This window comes from Poeciliopsis prolifica, unplaced genomic scaffold (assembly GCF_027474105.1).
Source record: "Poeciliopsis prolifica strain line A6 unplaced genomic scaffold, Auburn_PproV2 SCAFFOLD013, whole genome shotgun sequence".
In the NCBI taxonomy this organism is placed as follows: Eukaryota; Metazoa; Chordata; class Actinopteri; order Cyprinodontiformes; family Poeciliidae; genus Poeciliopsis; species Poeciliopsis prolifica.
In genome coordinates, this window is record NW_026562388.1 from 12,722,733 (window position 1) to 12,739,349 (window position 16,617).

The 16,617-nt window shown below is 39.2% G+C and overlaps 1 protein-coding gene across 5 annotated transcripts in view; it reads left to right on the forward strand.

The window, feature by feature from the left end:
* Positions 1-16,617, forward strand: part of atp10d (ATPase phospholipid transporting 10D) — a 29,169-nt gene that overhangs the window by 8,204 nt on the left and 4,348 nt on the right. For 3 of the 5 annotated variants that reach the window (XM_055038490.1, XM_055038491.1, XM_055038492.1), the window contains 15 exons: positions 5,322-5,526; positions 7,682-7,767; positions 7,860-7,966; positions 9,954-10,085; positions 10,220-10,332; positions 11,376-11,628; positions 11,744-11,961; positions 13,582-13,773; positions 13,848-14,517; positions 14,844-14,950; positions 15,094-15,220; positions 15,675-15,859; positions 15,932-16,202; positions 16,279-16,355; positions 16,471-16,596. In XM_055038490.1, the coding sequence (XP_054894465.1) occupies positions 5,322-5,526; positions 7,682-7,767; positions 7,860-7,966; positions 9,954-10,085; positions 10,220-10,332; positions 11,376-11,628; positions 11,744-11,961; positions 13,582-13,773; positions 13,848-14,517; positions 14,844-14,950; positions 15,094-15,220; positions 15,675-15,859; positions 15,932-16,202; positions 16,279-16,355; positions 16,471-16,596 (2,869 nt within the window). Of the gene's footprint in view, positions 1-1,272; positions 1,914-5,321; positions 5,527-7,681; positions 7,768-7,859; positions 7,967-9,953; positions 10,086-10,219; positions 10,333-11,375; positions 11,629-11,743; positions 11,962-13,581; positions 13,774-13,847; positions 14,518-14,843; positions 14,951-15,093; positions 15,221-15,674; positions 15,860-15,931; positions 16,203-16,278; positions 16,356-16,470; positions 16,597-16,617 lie in introns of those variants that run through there. The other 2 variants (XM_055038493.1, XM_055038494.1) reach the window with 2 other exon arrangements.

A 16,617-nucleotide genomic window follows, 5' to 3' on the forward strand; every position in this document is an offset into this window, starting at 1 on the left:
TCTTTCCTTTGATTGTATTATTTTTAACTTCCTGATAGCATATGTATGTAACAATGCTTGAAATAGTTTATCTCGATCTGAATTTTACAGAGATTAAAAAAGGAAGTCCTGGAAACTCACTAAGTTCCATGTCATGAGACCAAGGTTCATTACTTTAATATTGAAAGCCATGTTCATTCTATCTAGAGTTATTTATTTTTCAGATACTGTCATGTTGAATTTAGCAGCAAAGAATTTAAAGTCATCCAGGGTTTTATGCCATCAAGAAGAAAAGCCTGGCTTTACATGGTAAATTTAATTACAGTTCTTGATCATTTTTGCTAAATTTTGTGTGACAAACCTTTTATTGTACTGATGTAATACTTTTTGAGGTGAACTACATCAACTTTCTTCACCTAAATTGAAGAAAGTTCCATAAGTGATGTAACTGCAGCACTCGCGGAAGTATTTTGTCATATTTGCCTGATGCTTTGCAGAATTGAACCACCTGTTGTATTTTCTCAGGGTAAAACTCACCCATTTTATGAGATAAATTAAATTTTTTGGTTTTATTCTTTCTGTGTGTACATCTTTATGCCCTACAGATATTAGAATTTAATCAAAGATTGATGTGGTTGACAAAAGTCTGGACAACAAATCCCACAATTTAACAGCTCACTGCTGAGAGACGCTTTTAATAGCCTGCTTAAAACCAATTTAAACCATAAAGAAGCCTCTTTATGGTTTAAATTGGTTTTAAGAAATTTTCACCACAACATGCAGTTTGCACTGTAATTCACCACCTTGTTACAATAAATGAAACTGCTCTTGGATGAATGGGCAATATGGCGAATCCAATTTGCTAATAGAGTTTGCAGTCTGACCATGTATGATTTTACATGAGAAAAGGGTTAGAAAAATATTGGTGGTATGCAGTGTCGGAGAGGCTGCACAGTGGCGCAGTGGGTAGCACTGTTGCCTTGCAGCAAGAAGGTTCTGGGTTCGATTCCAGCTGGAGATAGGCACCAGCACCTCCTGACCCCGTTAGGGACAAGGGTGCTCAGAAAATGGATGGATGGATGAATGGAAATGTTGGAGCTTTAGTTGCATTAAATCTGATTTAACGATTATATTTATTTATTTTTTCTGAAAATTGATTTCAACATGACTTCTGTTTGCTTGAGGTAAGGTACCAAAGTAATTGAAAGCATGTGGCCTTTTTAGCTGTTTGGCACTCCCTGTTTGTTACATTTGGTTGCATTATCTATCAGTCTTCGGAAGTGGCTGTAAAAGTTGAACCTTGGTCTTGTTCTATGGAGGAGTGGCAATGAAGCGCGTCACCCATGCCAGTAACTCTTCCAATTCAACCTTTTCCTGGTGTTTCTGTGCTTCAGCAGGATGTGGTGTACAGACCAAAATAATCTGATCCGGCTAAAGGAAGAGCAGATCCTAGATGAAAACTACTTTTTGGACAGAACATTGAGGACAGGAAGGTAGCATTTCCGAATCACAGACCTCTAGGTTGGATTTCACTGCTGCAGCAAACCGATGTATAGCTTGGAGCGGCCGACTGGGACATACAAGGAACACCTGAAGAAGAGGAGGATTGTAATACCTTCCTTCACTGAAGATGAGGAGCTGAAGCAACTTCTAAAGTTATACCCAAGCAACAGAATTCGGACCACAAAGTATTCCATCCTGTCCTTCATTCCCAAGAATCTGTTTGAGCAGCTCCATCGGTTTGCCAATGTCTACTTTATCTTCCTTGCCGCCTTAAACTTTATCCCAATTGTGGAGGCCTTTCAGCCAGAGATTTCGCTGATTCCTATTTTACTGGTGCTGTCGGTTACAGCCGCTAAGGACATCTTTGAGGACTACCGCAGATTTAAATCAGATTGCTTAACCAACAATCTCCTCTGTGAAGTCTACTGCAGGTTTGTCCTTTTGGTTCTTTCAAACTTTAACAGATTTCCTCTAATTGGAAGTCAGAATCTCCTGCCTTTTACGTACCAACACTTCTCTCCAAAAGTTAAAGACTAACTTTTCTGGCTTGGAAAGTTCTAGAAGGTAATGACAAACAAAATTATATTCCTTCAGGCTGTTTGTACTATCAACCGGTTTATTTTTAACAAAGGTAGGCAACAGTCCAACAGTAACCCAGAGAACAAAGGTACTAAAAGTAGTTTTATCTTTTTCAGGATCCAAAGAAGCTGCAAACTTGAAATTAAAAGTATACAGGTTGTTGATGGCGATTAAATTTGTTCTAGAAAAAGAAATATTGGAAAACTAAAATCTTTTCAGCTGTTTTAGGTTTGACAATTGTAGGAGGAACAAGTCGACCAACAAATTAAAAGGTTAGCACAATAAGGGACTTCTATTTAGCTATTTATAGTACTGTTTAAAATTAATCAGACAAACAAAACAGGAAACTGAGCTATGAAATCTTTAGAGAAATAGTTGGACCTGGACTCATTCAGTAGCAAAGTCATGGATGATTTATTTCTACTCATCATGGGAGTGTGAGATCCTAATTTTAAAAAGAATTATAGAAATAAATGACTGCTTTGAATGAAAGACAAATCATAATCGGAAATACCACAACTATTGAGCACCTTTGAATGTATTTGTGACTTTATTTGACCATAAAAGTGAAATACAATTCAGTTCATTCTTTCTTTATACACACAGCAGGACTTTGTTTTGTAACTTGTTAGCTTTATATAGTTTCACTGATAAAACTGAGTATCACCAGCATCACTGTGGAAGTGAATGTTAAATTTGCTGATAACAGAGTCTAATGGAAACCTGCAGAGAGAAACATTTTCCAGGCCTTGGCCAGAATTCTGAGGATCCACAGAATTGCCTTTTAAGCAAGAGGGAACCTGTGACTCAGGAGAACGCTGTGTCAAACAGAAAGTGAAACTGTAAAGTCTTTGTTCAATGCAGGAAACAAGTCAAATGAATGGGGCTTGATCTGAGACCTATTGCTACAGTTTCTCCTGGTAAATAAGTAGTCCACCTGGATGATGGAGTTCTGGATTTACTGGTCTTTCTGTGCTCCAACTCTCGCCTGTGGTCATGAGTTGTAAGGACTGAAAGTACAAGATCCTGGATTCAAGACCCTGAAAAGAACTTAGTCTGTGGACTGGCTGGGCAGCTTACGAAATAGATGAGAAACTCAATCATCTGGGGAATATGCAGAGTAAACCAACTGCTTATCCACATTAAAGTTAGTTGTAGAAGTTGGTTCATCTGATATTTAGACCAACGATATCTTTGGAGTTTTTGTAAGGCATTTTCTACTGAGACTCAGTGGAAGAACAGAGCTATGCTGCCAAATATATTCTCTCAGCCATTTAAATGCTTGAATTGAAGTGTTTCAATCATTTCCATTGAAACAGGTGTATGAAATCCAATAATATGGCACTCAGGCTTTTTCTAAAAACCTTTGTAAAAGAATGCATTGTGCAGTGAGTGATTTCTTTCTGCAGTCAATAGCGACAGACGTCCCGACTATACAGCACTAAACTAGGTTATCATCCTGATTTGATCTTTTTTTGTTTCCATATAATGCTATGAATATAGCCAAACACACCTGTAAGCTTAACTCTATACATGTACATCACAGTCTAGATGTACATTAGAAATTAAACAAAACATCATCCTGGATAAGCTGGGTAATCATAATTTATTAAATAATTTGTTGCTTTCTATCAATGAGCATTTTTATACTTGCTCTCTCACACAGTTTTCAGGAAAGAGCACAGACAGATGATAGACTGTTATTGCTCAGATACCATTTAGTGTGGAGATAAGATGTTCAAAGATATTCAGCAATAACTTCTTGTTAATAATCAATGACAATGCATAACTGTCACTGAACATAAAACAACCTTTAGGAAAAAACAGACTGATGGAAGTCTAGCTCTGAGGGGAGTTTTAATATTCCTCAGATTTCTTCAGACATTTTATAAGGATAATAAACTTCCAGGTCTTCTTTGACGTAATGGTCATATGTATTGCAATACTATAAATGTGCATGTTTACTCATATTATGCCAGTTATGAGCATAATATGAGTATGCTCATAACTCATATTTATTTTCTAATATTCCTGTGTAAAAACGGTGAACATAGAGAAAGCGTTGATAATTTACCGTCTCTGTTTTTGTGATTGTTGAACATACACTGACCTAGATGTTCTTGTTTACTGCATGACCCATAAACACATAAAACACTGATCAATAAATGATTATGATCAACGTTATGGAGGAAACTGAAATTGCTTGCCTCACACACAACTATAACAGCTTTAACTCTACTAAGAAACATAAGGTTTAGGAGTGCATTTACAGGAATGCATTAATAAGGTCAGACACTAATGTTGGACACAAGAAAGAGGGTGAATTCAGTCTCCCTTCCACTGAATTCTAAAGAAGACTTATAAAATTGAAGTCAGCCTAGTCAAGTTCTTCCTTAACAAACTTGCTTATAGATATTCTTAAGAACTTCCCTTTGTACTTTGGTCCCTGAATGTAAAAGGAGGGACCATTCCCAAACAGTTCTCAAAAAAGTTAAAAGAATTCAACTATAAAAGACTTCTAAACATGGTGAAAAAGTACATGTCAATACACTAAAAATGGATCCAAGCCCAACACCTGAAAAACTGTCTTAACACCTCTATGCCCACCTTCCATCAAATCTTACATTTGACAGAATTCACTTAGTCCAGCGTTGTTTACCCAAAGCTAGAAATGTCCATTGTATTGTTAAACTGAGAAGAAGGCTCTGTCACTGCAGATAACCTCATTCAGCTGATAGACGGCTAATGATATGGGCTTGTTTTGTTAGTCACAGGAATTGTGCACCTTTCCATTATGAGTTCACTATGAACTTCTCTGTGAATCAAAGTATTCTAGAATCAAATCTGATTTCACCCATTCAGCAGCTTAAACTTGTACAATGAAAATAAAGCAAAATCTACAAGACACAATATGTTCCAATGTGTCAAGGTACCATTGTACAGAAGTGAATGTCAGCAAATTTCAATCAACTGACGTAACATCGGAAAGAAGAAAAGGTAGAGATTGACAAAATACTCTGTAACAATGGGTCAGCCTGCAAAGACAACAGAAAAATTCATTTTTGACTCTCTGCTTTTGTGTTTTTGGTTAGTTTTGTGAAGTTGTGACATAGGGCAAGATGTGTTGTTGTTGTTCTGAGGTTGTATTTTCATAGATACTTTTCATTTGCTGGATGAGAGCATTTCTTTTCTGCTATTTTAAAATAAGAATGAATATGTCACACATTTCTTAAATGTCTTTTATCTTTGTTTTATCACAGCAAGGAGAAGTCCTACATTGACCGGTGCTGGAGTGACGTGCGAGTCGGAGACTTTGTTCGTTTGTCTTGTAATGAAATCATCCCAGCTGACCTGCTGCTGCTGTACTCCTCTGACCCCCATGGGGTCTGTTACATTGAAACTGCAAACCTGGATGGAGAGACCAACCTGAAACAAAGGCAGGTTGTGTCAGACAGTTCTCTACAGGTAACACCCTATTTTAACTTAATCTGCTATAGTTGACGTTACTTTGAAGGGTGGATGGTGGCAGGTTGGTTTTTATATTCCAAAAACTGTTAAAAAGAAATCCTTTCTTAATGAAAGTGTTCAGAGAATATAATTATTTTGGCTACACAGGGAAGAAAAGCTGAAAGTTCTGAGTTAGTTTGATCAGAAAACCGAAAACATAAATTGAATGACATTTCTGACATCAGGGAACATAAATTAAAGTTGGTACATATTACAAGATCTTTCATTGTGGTCAAGTCTGAAAGCTGTGGCTTTTATTTGTAGTCAGCCTCTCCTCTGGACTAAAAACAACCTTTTCTTGAGGTTACAGTCTTAGTTTGTGTCTCTGTCCAGCAAATACATTTATGGTCCTTTATTTTTATGCAAAATACCTCAGTGTCAGTTGGAAAGCATCTATAAAAACACATTGGTATTTCAGTTGGATTTAGGTCTGGTTGTAAGCTTAGGTTTGTATGTTTTGCTGGAAGGTGGACCTCTGTTGCAGTTTCAAGTCTTGCGCTGCCTTTAGAATTGTCCTCTATTTTGCTCCATGCATCTTCTCCTTAACTCAGTTTAACTTTCTTGTCCTTTTTGATGATAAGCATTCTCATTGCCAGTGATGTCAGTAATGCTTTACTGACATCTTTTTTTCAGTAACGAGTAATCTAATGCATTGCTATTTCAAATCCAGTAGTCAGACTGCAGTTACTTACTGATACCACTTTACGTTACTGTGTGTTACTATCTTCTTTTGATCGCTGTTTCTATGCAACAGTATCAGCAGCGACAGAAATGTAAACAATGGAGGGAGGAGGAAAGTGCACATTTTGTTGGTGGAAAAACAGGAATATTTTGAGTTGCTGTCGCCAAGTCCGTTAGCCAAATGTGATAGTAATTCTGCTGAAAGTTTTTAGCCATGATTTAAAAATGCTGAACTTATTGTTTCAGCATTTTGCAGTTTTCTGCAAGCTTATTCCAGATTAATAGAGCATACAAACGCAATGCTGCTTCTCCATGATTGGTTCCAAGTCTGGGGATGCAGAGCAGATTTGACACATTGATTTGTTCTGTGTATCAAGACTTGAATATGTTCACAGTGACCGGGTGACATTGTAATAAAGAGCTGCATATCATCTACATAGTTAAATGCTAGTTTTAGCATTTAACTATTTGTTTTGACTCTTTTATCCCTGTCATGCTTAGCCTTTGTGCATAGTTGATATAACTCTGTCACATGTTTTTGTTTTTCATGAAATTACTATTTCCATTACTTGTATGCAAGTTGATATATTTACAGCACATGAAAAATATCTAGACCCAGAGTAAAATAGTAAAATCTGAAATTTTAAAGGGATTTCAGTGAAACAGAATAAAGAAATAGAAATTGCGATGTCTTTAGCAAAGGCATTTTAAATGGTAGTCAGTATCACTTGAAATCATGTAGAGCCAAAAACTCTGTGTTTCTAGAGTAAAGCAACAATTTATGTGACCGTTCATGTGACCCTTATGTGGTTGGTTTATGGTAAACATAGGTTCCTAGATTAGACTACTATGCAAGCTGCTCAATTTTTTTTGCTACTACAAGGTTAAATAAAAAAAATAAAATAAAACAGAAAGCCAAATGTGGGACATGTTCTCAGTTTGCAGAATTTTATTGGTCTTAAACTAAATTTGGGGTTATATTAACTGTAAGACACCCAGCATAAGGACATGAATACATCATTTTGCTAATGCGTATATGTAGCTCTTTCTAAACAGAGCAGCTGTGCTTTCATTTGCTTTGGTTAGAAGCAGTGAAACTAATATTCTTGCAATTATTTGTATATTCTTAGATAAGCTGATGGTTTTCAGTGCAACTCCATCAGAGCTTCTTTGCAGACTCCATCTATTGCTCATTGGGGTGTTGCCCAAAAAGGCTTGCTCTCATCCTGAAATTGAAGTAACGTTGTAAACTTCAATTTGTATTTTTACTAACATTATTTTAGTCAGTAATAAACATTTGAATTGGGTAAATTTTCAATTCTTACATATCAGGTCTCAGATTGAAACTGCCTTTCAATCACTTTCTGTTTCATTTTCTGCTTCTGCGGGTCAGACATGAACTATAGCAACCTCTGATGTGTTTATCTTATAGGGCTCAGACTTCACACCAGAAAGTTTCCACAGTCGCATCGAGTGTGAGAACCCCAACAATGACCTCAGTAGGTTCAAAGGCTACATGTGAGTCTGATTTTTACTTTGGAGGGTTTGGAAGGCTTCTGGCAGGTAAAACTTCATCATTATTATGTCTATGTGTTTTATTTTGCTTACAGCGAGCATTCCGGTGAGGCTCGGGTGGGCCTTCACAGCAGCAACCTTCTTCTGAGGAGCTGCACCATCCGCAACACCGAGACGGTGGTTGGCATTGTGGTTTACGCTGGTGAGACCACCGCATCATTAAAAACAAACCTGCACTTTACAACACTGCCTCCTTAACTTGTTCACATTTATTGACTTTGAAATCACAAACTTTCGTGTAATTTAGTAAGACTTTTTTTGTGACAAATCAACACAGAAAGGCCAATATTGACCTAGTAGTACATAATTGTAAGCTGAACATTTCTAAAATTTTTGTACAAATTTGGAAAGTATGGCATGCATTTATTATTCAACCTCATTGAGTGTTTTGTTTATAGCAAAAGTAAAGTTCATTCTCCTCTGAGAATGAATCTGTCCTTTCATATAAGGACATATTTGCAGCTTGCATGACCAGTAGTGGTCCTTCATGAAATGTGTATCTCTGCGGCTCCTCCAAAGTTACCATGGACATCTTGTCTGCCTCCATGATTAATGATGCAAAAATGAAAACCATGCATAATTTTTCTTCCATTTCACAATAATATGCTACTTTGTGTTGATCTATTAGACAATCAAATTACAATACATAGTAAGTGGCTATAGTGACAAAGTGGAAAAAATGTTCTGGAAGTAATAGATACCTTTTATTGCAATTGCATTTTGGTGAGGAATATTTGTGTTTGACTGTATTCATTAAGACAGGACTACAAAAAGTAGCTACTTGTTGAAATTTATATCTGCAGTTAGAATTATATTAAAATGTTTATAACAACCAGAGCTGTAGTGAACCTTTATTTGTCTGGCCACTCTGCAAAGAGGGAAGGATGAAAGTTAATGGATGGAAAACAGCTGCAAAGTGGTGCATCTTTGTGTCACCAGTTGTCCATAACAACCATTAGATGTTATCTACATACCAAAAGGTTGTCTAGACGACATCCCAGGAAAAAGCTATTTCCGTCCTACTGCCACAAACGTAGACATATACATTTTGCTAAAGTCTGCTGGGACTAGTAACTGGATCTGTGTTTTGATCAGATAAAACCAAGATTGAGCTTTTGAATGACGAAAGCTCAATCTTGAGCTTCTTGATGACGAATCCAAGTGGATTTGTCATCAAGAAGACATGCAGAGACCTATGTTTTGTCTGTGTTAAGGATATATTTCATTGCCAAAAGAGCACTTTGTACAGCCATGAATCACAATGAGTGTAGTTTTCCTGGCTTCTGACCACATGATTACGTGCTACACTGTACCTGCTCTGTGAACTGTAAAGCATTACTGTTTATTCTGAGAAACTCCTGATATGACTAAATACTTACTCCACTATGACTGAAGCGGTTAAACCAAAGAATGGCTCCTGCAACTCTGAATGTAGTGTACAGTCTAAACATGACAGAGGTCGTTCAGACATGTCCTCTGCTTTGCTGTAACCAGGCAGTTGCATTTTTGTACACAGTTAAGCTCTAAAACCTTACTGTTTTCAGATCTGTTAAACAGACCTGAATACAGAAAACCTTGTGTTGCTCGGATTTTCTGTCTGAAGTTATCAGTGTCTTAAATCATTGTGGAAGAATGTAGATTACTCTTTTCACCAGTACTGCTCATGGAGGTAAGACATTCCCTTTCTTCAAGTCTTGCAAGTCTTTTAAACAACTTTTACAGAGCCAGTACAACAAACAAATGACCCAGTTTGGGGCAAGTTTCCACTGTCAGACAGATGGGTTTTCCTTTGACTTTATTCCTCTGGAGTGGTGTATGGTCAACGTATTGATTGCATGGTGCCCCAGTCATGTGGTTCTAAAAACCAAGACCACATCAACCCACAATTGCTTGACACCTGGTATCAGGTGTCTGGTTAACTCCAAAATATAATGCTGTGGATTATGGACAAGCATTTTTACTTTGATCTCATCTGTCTAAAGAACATTGTTCCATAAGTTTCAAGGTTTATTCCAGTGGAGCAAAATGACTTTTTGTCACTATCATGATATGTTAATTTAAAAATATCCTTGCACTTCTGCCTAACATTCAGTGAACCAAATTCTCTGCCTTCTCTTTGTATGACTCAGGTCATGAGACCAAGGCCATGATGAACAACAGCGGGCCGAGGTACAAGCGCAGCCAGCTGGAAAAGCGTCTGAACACAGACGTCCTATGGTGTGTTGCCCTCCTCATCATCATGTGTCTGACTGCAGCTGTAGGTGCGTAGCAACACACAAAACACAGCACACACTGAGAACAGTGGGTTCTGATTTCAGAATAACTAATATGAATTTCTTCAGCTATTATCCTTTAGTTTGATGAGCTGCTCTGAGTTTTCTTTTTGCATTTTCAGGTCATGGCCTCTGGGTGAAGAACTTTAGACATTCAGTGTTTCAGGTCGATGGGGAGATCTCTCCAGCCTTGGCTGGGTTCTATGTGTTCTGGACTATGATCATTGTACTCCAGGTGTGCCCAGAATGTTTATTTTAACTATCATTAACTCGTTTCAGGATAATCAGATATGCATTAGAACATTTTTAAAGGTTCCAATTAAACTTAATAGATGTTATTCTTTTTCAGATCAAAATGTTTTACACATATTTGGCACCAATAAATAAATTAAATCTGCTGCTAGTTTAAGTTTTCAAAGGTCAGACTTCTATTAGAAAAAGTAACAACTAAGTATATGCTGAATATGTTGAGGGTGTTTTTGATAGACTGCTCTTTATTGCATTGTGCAAGGGAGATAACGATGCCGCTGCTCTGATTGTTGTTGGAAATAATCTTCTGAGAATTCTCCCTAAAGGTAATTAGGGATACAATCTTGCACCTAAAGAAAGGAAGGAATGTCAGAGCGTTTAATTATCTTCTGACTCAGTAGGAGCAGAGTTTGGTAGCAGAAAGACTATCTCTGTTCCCTTTCAGTGTGGCTGACAGTCATGGAAATTGTGATTGTCAAGGCTTAATGATTTGTTTTAAGCACCTGGGGAAAGCTTGTGACTGCCCCAAACACTCTTTTTAGGTGGTTCTTAGAGAAGCATTTACTGGCTCTCTTAGTCCATGTATCACCAAAGATACATGGACTGGATTTTTTTTTTCCAGAGATGGTTGAACAAAGTCTGAAGGTAGAGTTCTGAATATGGTACCTTTTTTAAAAAACTTCATGGTTTCATCATAGCTTTTTGTAGAGGATGTGGCTTTTTTGGGGTTGAAGAATCCAGGAGTACAGTTACCTGTTCTCAGTATGAGGAAATAGTTTTAACCGAACTGGGGACTCATACAATGAGGAAGTAGAATCCCTCCATTGTTCTACTATGGATCTTGGTCTTGGACTTGGATGACTTTCATTCCAATAAAACACACTAACGATGGTTCAATGCAATAAAAACATTGCTGCCACATCTTTCAAATGTTCATTAAAGGCACAAAATTGCTTTGGATAGCCACATGAAGTCAGGTTAGAAAAATCTATTTTCTTTTAACATTCATTATGTTTTTCTCTCTAACAGGTGCTGATTCCTATTTCCCTTTATGTGTCCATTGAGATCGTGAAGCTGGGTCAAATCTACTTCATCCACAATGACTTGGACTTTTACAACGAAGAGTTAGACTCCACAATCCAGTGCCGGGCCCTCAATATTACAGAGGACCTGGGTAAGATCCAATACTTGTTCTCAGACAAGACAGGAACACTGACGGAAAACAAGATGGTGTTCCGTCGATGCAGCATTTACGGAGTCGAATATCCTCATGTGGAAAACGGTGAGATATCTGGAATGTATTTTCCACCTGTTGGTAAAAGACTGTTACTGCAGAGAGAAATGCAGTTGTGCTAGAAAAGCTGTGTGTCTCGCTGACCTTCGTTTTTATGTCTCAGCTCGGAGGTTGGAGGTGTACGAGGCAGAACAGAACGAGGCAGCCGGACACACTGTGACTCTGAAGTCAGTCTGCAGTGGGAAATCTCTGAGCTGTCGCTCCCTGAGCTGCAACCGTAGCTCTGTGTCTCTGCACACACTAACTGCCGAGTCGCCAGAGGAGGAGGACCAGCTGTCCAATCATGCTACGGCAAGGACCGGTGCCTTCTGCAGCCGCATGGTCAGACTCTTGATCATACCATTCTGAGTTCATGATGTTTTCCAGCTCAGACGAGAGGATGTTTGGTCTGGCTTCCTGTCATATGCTGATTTATTTCACAATGAAATCATACACACTACAACCCAAATGTTTGGAAGAAAAATTTAATTCCTGTACCAGGAAATATTAGCTTCACTCTTATGCCTGGAAACAAAATAGACCTAATACATAATTATTCTTAACATGTGCTAGAATTGTTTGTTCATAAATTTTACTTTTTCTTAATAAAGTTATTTGGCTTTAACAGCAGAATGGCTTGCATACAATGATAAAAAGTGTGACAAAAGTCACACTTTTATTGTGACTCTAATAATCTAAACTGTAAAATTAAGGCATTTATTCAATGATTATCAAACGTATCTAGATGTAAATGAAGATAAATTGATTAAATAGTGCAGATCCATGAAAAAAAAATAAAGATAATTCAATAAATATATCCCGGCGTCCGTGAAACTCATTGGTTTGCAAGAAAGCCATTGTGAAATAAAACTAGGATGTTCAGCTGAACCTCTGGCCTGCAGTGTAGGTTGATGAAATGTTTGATCAAATATAAAATGGGCTTGCAAAAAAAACAATCAATGATTTATAATTGTATGATACTGCAACATTTTCTCATAAAGAATAATGGGAACTATCTTAAGATTTGTAGATTGTCACAGTGACTGTTTCAGCCTTTCTGATGGATGGAGCATAGCAATATGCTTCCTCCTCCCCACTGCACCCTTGAAAAAAAAAAAAGGAGTCACCACAGCGACCAGCAACTCAGAATGCTCCATTTACTGTTGCATAATTGCTTCTTCTTCTTTAATAAGCATTGAACAATCATGGCTACTTCCATGGTAACCATCATGGTTACTATGTTAGTAATTATCAATCATGTAGTTATTCATTAAACTGACAAGCGAATGGGAAGCTTTTCTGGGCTGACAAATGTATCAATCAATCAATCAATCAATCAATCATTCAAATTTTATTTGTATAGCACATTTCAGCAGCAAGGCATTTCAAAGTGCTTTACATCATAAACACAAAAACACAAAGTCATGCATCATGGAATAAACAATACATTGTTACATATTACATTTCAAATACAGTTCTAAACAGGTGTGTTTTTAGTTGCAATTTAAAGGAAGTCAGGGTTTCCGCTGTTTTACAGTTTTCTGGAAGTTTGTTCCAAATTGTTGGTGCATAGATGCTGAAAGCTGCTTCTCCTCTCTTGGTTCTGGTTCTGGGGATGCAGAGCAGACCAGAACCAGAAGACCTGAGAGGTCTGGAAGGTTGTTAAAGAAAATTAAAAGGAAATTTCAAAATAAAGCTCAACGGTAGCCTTAAAAAAGCAAAGATGAGATGTGCTGGAGGTATGGTAGATTAGTTCATGTTTATTAGTGTTAACATCTGTGAGAATTAGTTTCAGGTGTGATGTTTATTAGAATATTGATTAGAAAACTTCTGAAATTTCTTTTCCAAGTGTCAATTTTTTAAAAATATTTTCTTAATTTGAATTGCAAAGCAATATATTTGCTGCTTGAGTTTTAGGATGACACAACATGCTAATGTAGCTCCTGCTGGGTTTTTGCTCAGGCGAAAGACGTGGTCCCGGACCCTGAGTTGGTGAGGAAACTGAATAGTCTTTGCTCCTCCAATCTGCAACACAGAGACAGCTCCACTGAGAGCCTGTCCAGCCTGGAGCTCACCTACATCACTGACTTCTTTTTGGCTCTAGCCATTTGCAACAGCGTTGTGGTGTCTTCACCGAGCCAGCCCCGCCATGCAGTAAGTAAATACTACCCCGATTAAAGGTTCGGATCTTTTAACAGTAATGATTAAATATTCTGTATTCCTCACAGGTTCCACAGACCCGAGCACCTCTGAAGTCTCTGGAGGAAATTAAGTCGATGTTTCAACGCCTCAATTTCTATTCGTTCTCCACTCCCCAAATCAAAGGCAGCCCTCGCAGTTTCACCAGCAAGTTGTTCACTCGTGGGAAAACTGGCTCCTGCAACTTCAGCACCCCTCCCAGCAACAGCATTGATGGGTCTGATCTGGCTCTGGACAACAGCCAGGAAACTTGCACACTGAAGAGTAAAGTGGACTTGCCTGATCGGTGGGATGGAGAGGATTCTGCAGCGAGGCAGAGCACGGAGGATCTGGAGAACTTAAGGGACTTGAAAGGAGACGGTGATGGAGCCAAAGAGAATGTGGACCTTGACAGAGACGTACAGTCAGACGAGGACAGTGATGATGACCTGCTGTACGAGGCGGAGAGTCCAGACGAGGCGGCTCTGGTCCACGCAGCCCGGGCATACCACTGCACCCTGAGGGGCCGCTCGGCCGAGAGCCTGATGGTGGACCTGCCGGGAATCGGCTCTCTGGTTGTGCAGCTGCTCCACATCCTGCCCTTTGACTCCAACAGGAAGAGGATGTCTGTGGTGGTCCGCCACCCTCTGACAGGACAGGTGGTGGTATACACCAAGGGAGCGGACTCTGTCATCATGGACTTGGCTGAAAAAAAGAGAGGTAGCCTAATCCTAAAGACTGAAGAGATGGCTTAGAAAAATTCTGGTTAGCGGTATTTTATGAGCCCATAAGGAGTGCATGCAAATTATGTCCAGTACGTGGACATAATTTAAAGCAGAACGTTTCAGCTCTTGCTCTTTTCACTAAATATCGTAAAATCTGAAGTTTGGGTTTTCGTCAGCTGTGAGACATAATTCTAATCTAAAACCTCTAGAAAAAACATCGTACTTTAAATCTCTATACAAGTTCCACTTTTGTCGCTGAGTTACAGAAACACATCAGCTTTTCAGTTTCTTATTCTTTACTGTGTACACTTTTGTTTCCAGGTTCAGAACAGGCTCAGGAGATCTACAAGCACATCAGGCAGCAGACCCAAAAACACCTGGACATGTACGCTAGAGAAGGACTCCGCACACTCTGCATCGCTAAAAAGGTGACGTCTTAGTAGAAGGGTAATAATTTTGTCTGATATTAGGCCTGTTGGTAAGACGTGATTTTCTTTAATGACAGAAGAGGCTTCTGCTCGCCATCCAAACGATACCCCTTTTGTTAACTTCATCTTGTTTGCATGAACAGATTCTGGAGGAAGACGAGTATGAAGTTTGGCTTAAGAGACAGCTGCTGGCAGAGAGCAGCATCGAGAACCAAGAGGAGCTGATGCTAGACTCGGCTGAGAGGCTGGAGAACGACCTCACTCTTCTGGGTAGGACAGCTGACATTTTGACCTCATCTGAAGCAGCAAAATGATAATGGGAAATTGTCTTCTTGGTAACTATTGAGCTTAATAAACCAACTTACTCTGTAAAGTTTTTGAACATTAATGTTCATACCTTGTAAAAAGTGATTCCTGCAAATAAACAAGGACTGCCAGTTGTTACAATTGACAGCTGGTATCCATTGTGTCATCTTTTCTCATCAAAAGGTTTCTGGGATAATGACAAGTTTTGTTTGCGTCCTTGTCTGCTTCTGCAGTTGTGCAGCACCCACCATATGACTGTTTTACAGTAAAATTAACTAAAAAGGAATATTAGACTTTTGTCTGGTTTTTGAAAAGCTTTGCAGGTTGTTTTGATGTCCGTCATGGCCGCTTTCTGAAGAGCATGATGTTGTCTGCAAAGAGTCAACAGTTTCTGTTTTCTAAACTTGTGTGTGCAAAGGTTGCACGGGGATTGTGGACAGGCTGCAAGAGGATGTCCCGGAGACAATTGAAGCCCTGCAGGAGGCTGGCATCAAAGTGTGGGTTCTCACTGGAGACAAACAGGAGACAGCCGTCAACATCGCCAATGCCTGCAAACTCCTTCGCTCCAACGACCGACTACTGACCGCCAACTGTGAAAGCAAGGTCTGGGACTGCTGCTTGGAAGCCCATTTCAGATGTTCAAACATCTACATCACTGTTCTTGTTTTTCTTCAGGATGCATGTGCAGCCCTGCTTGAGGAGCTTTTAATTGAAGTCCAACATGAAAAAGATGGGGAGGAGTCTTCTTTCCACAGCACCAGTAGCTTCATCCTGGTCATCGATGGCCGAACTCTGGAGTGGGCTCTGCAGGACGAGCTGAAGGCCAGCTTCCTGGAGCTGAGCTGCAAATGTAAGGCGGTCATCTGCTGCCGGTCCACGCCCCTCCAGAAGAGCAAGGTTGTCCAACTGATCCGGGACAAGATTGGTGTCATGACACTGGCTGTGGGTAAGGACACAGACAGGGCAACACAATATCAAAGCAACAGGAGAAAATTTATCTTGAGGCGTTTTTGTGTTTTAAGGTGATGGAGCGAATGACGTGAGCATGATTCAGGTAGCGGACGTCGGAATCGGGATATCTGGTCAGGAGGGGATGCAGGTGAGAAGACGACAGTCATTCAGTTGCTGTAGTATTAACAGACACAGCATGGCGGCTCTGCTAAAGAGTCATGAAGAAAAGAAACATTTTTCTATCCCTTGGCTTCACTCCACAGGCTGTGATGTCAAGTGACTTTGCTATATCCAGATTCAAACACCTCAAGAAGCTGCTGCTGGTTCATGGCCACTGGTGTTACCACCGCCTTGCAAACATGATCCTGTACTTCATCTACAAAAACGTGGTAAGACTTGCTCACCAGCTA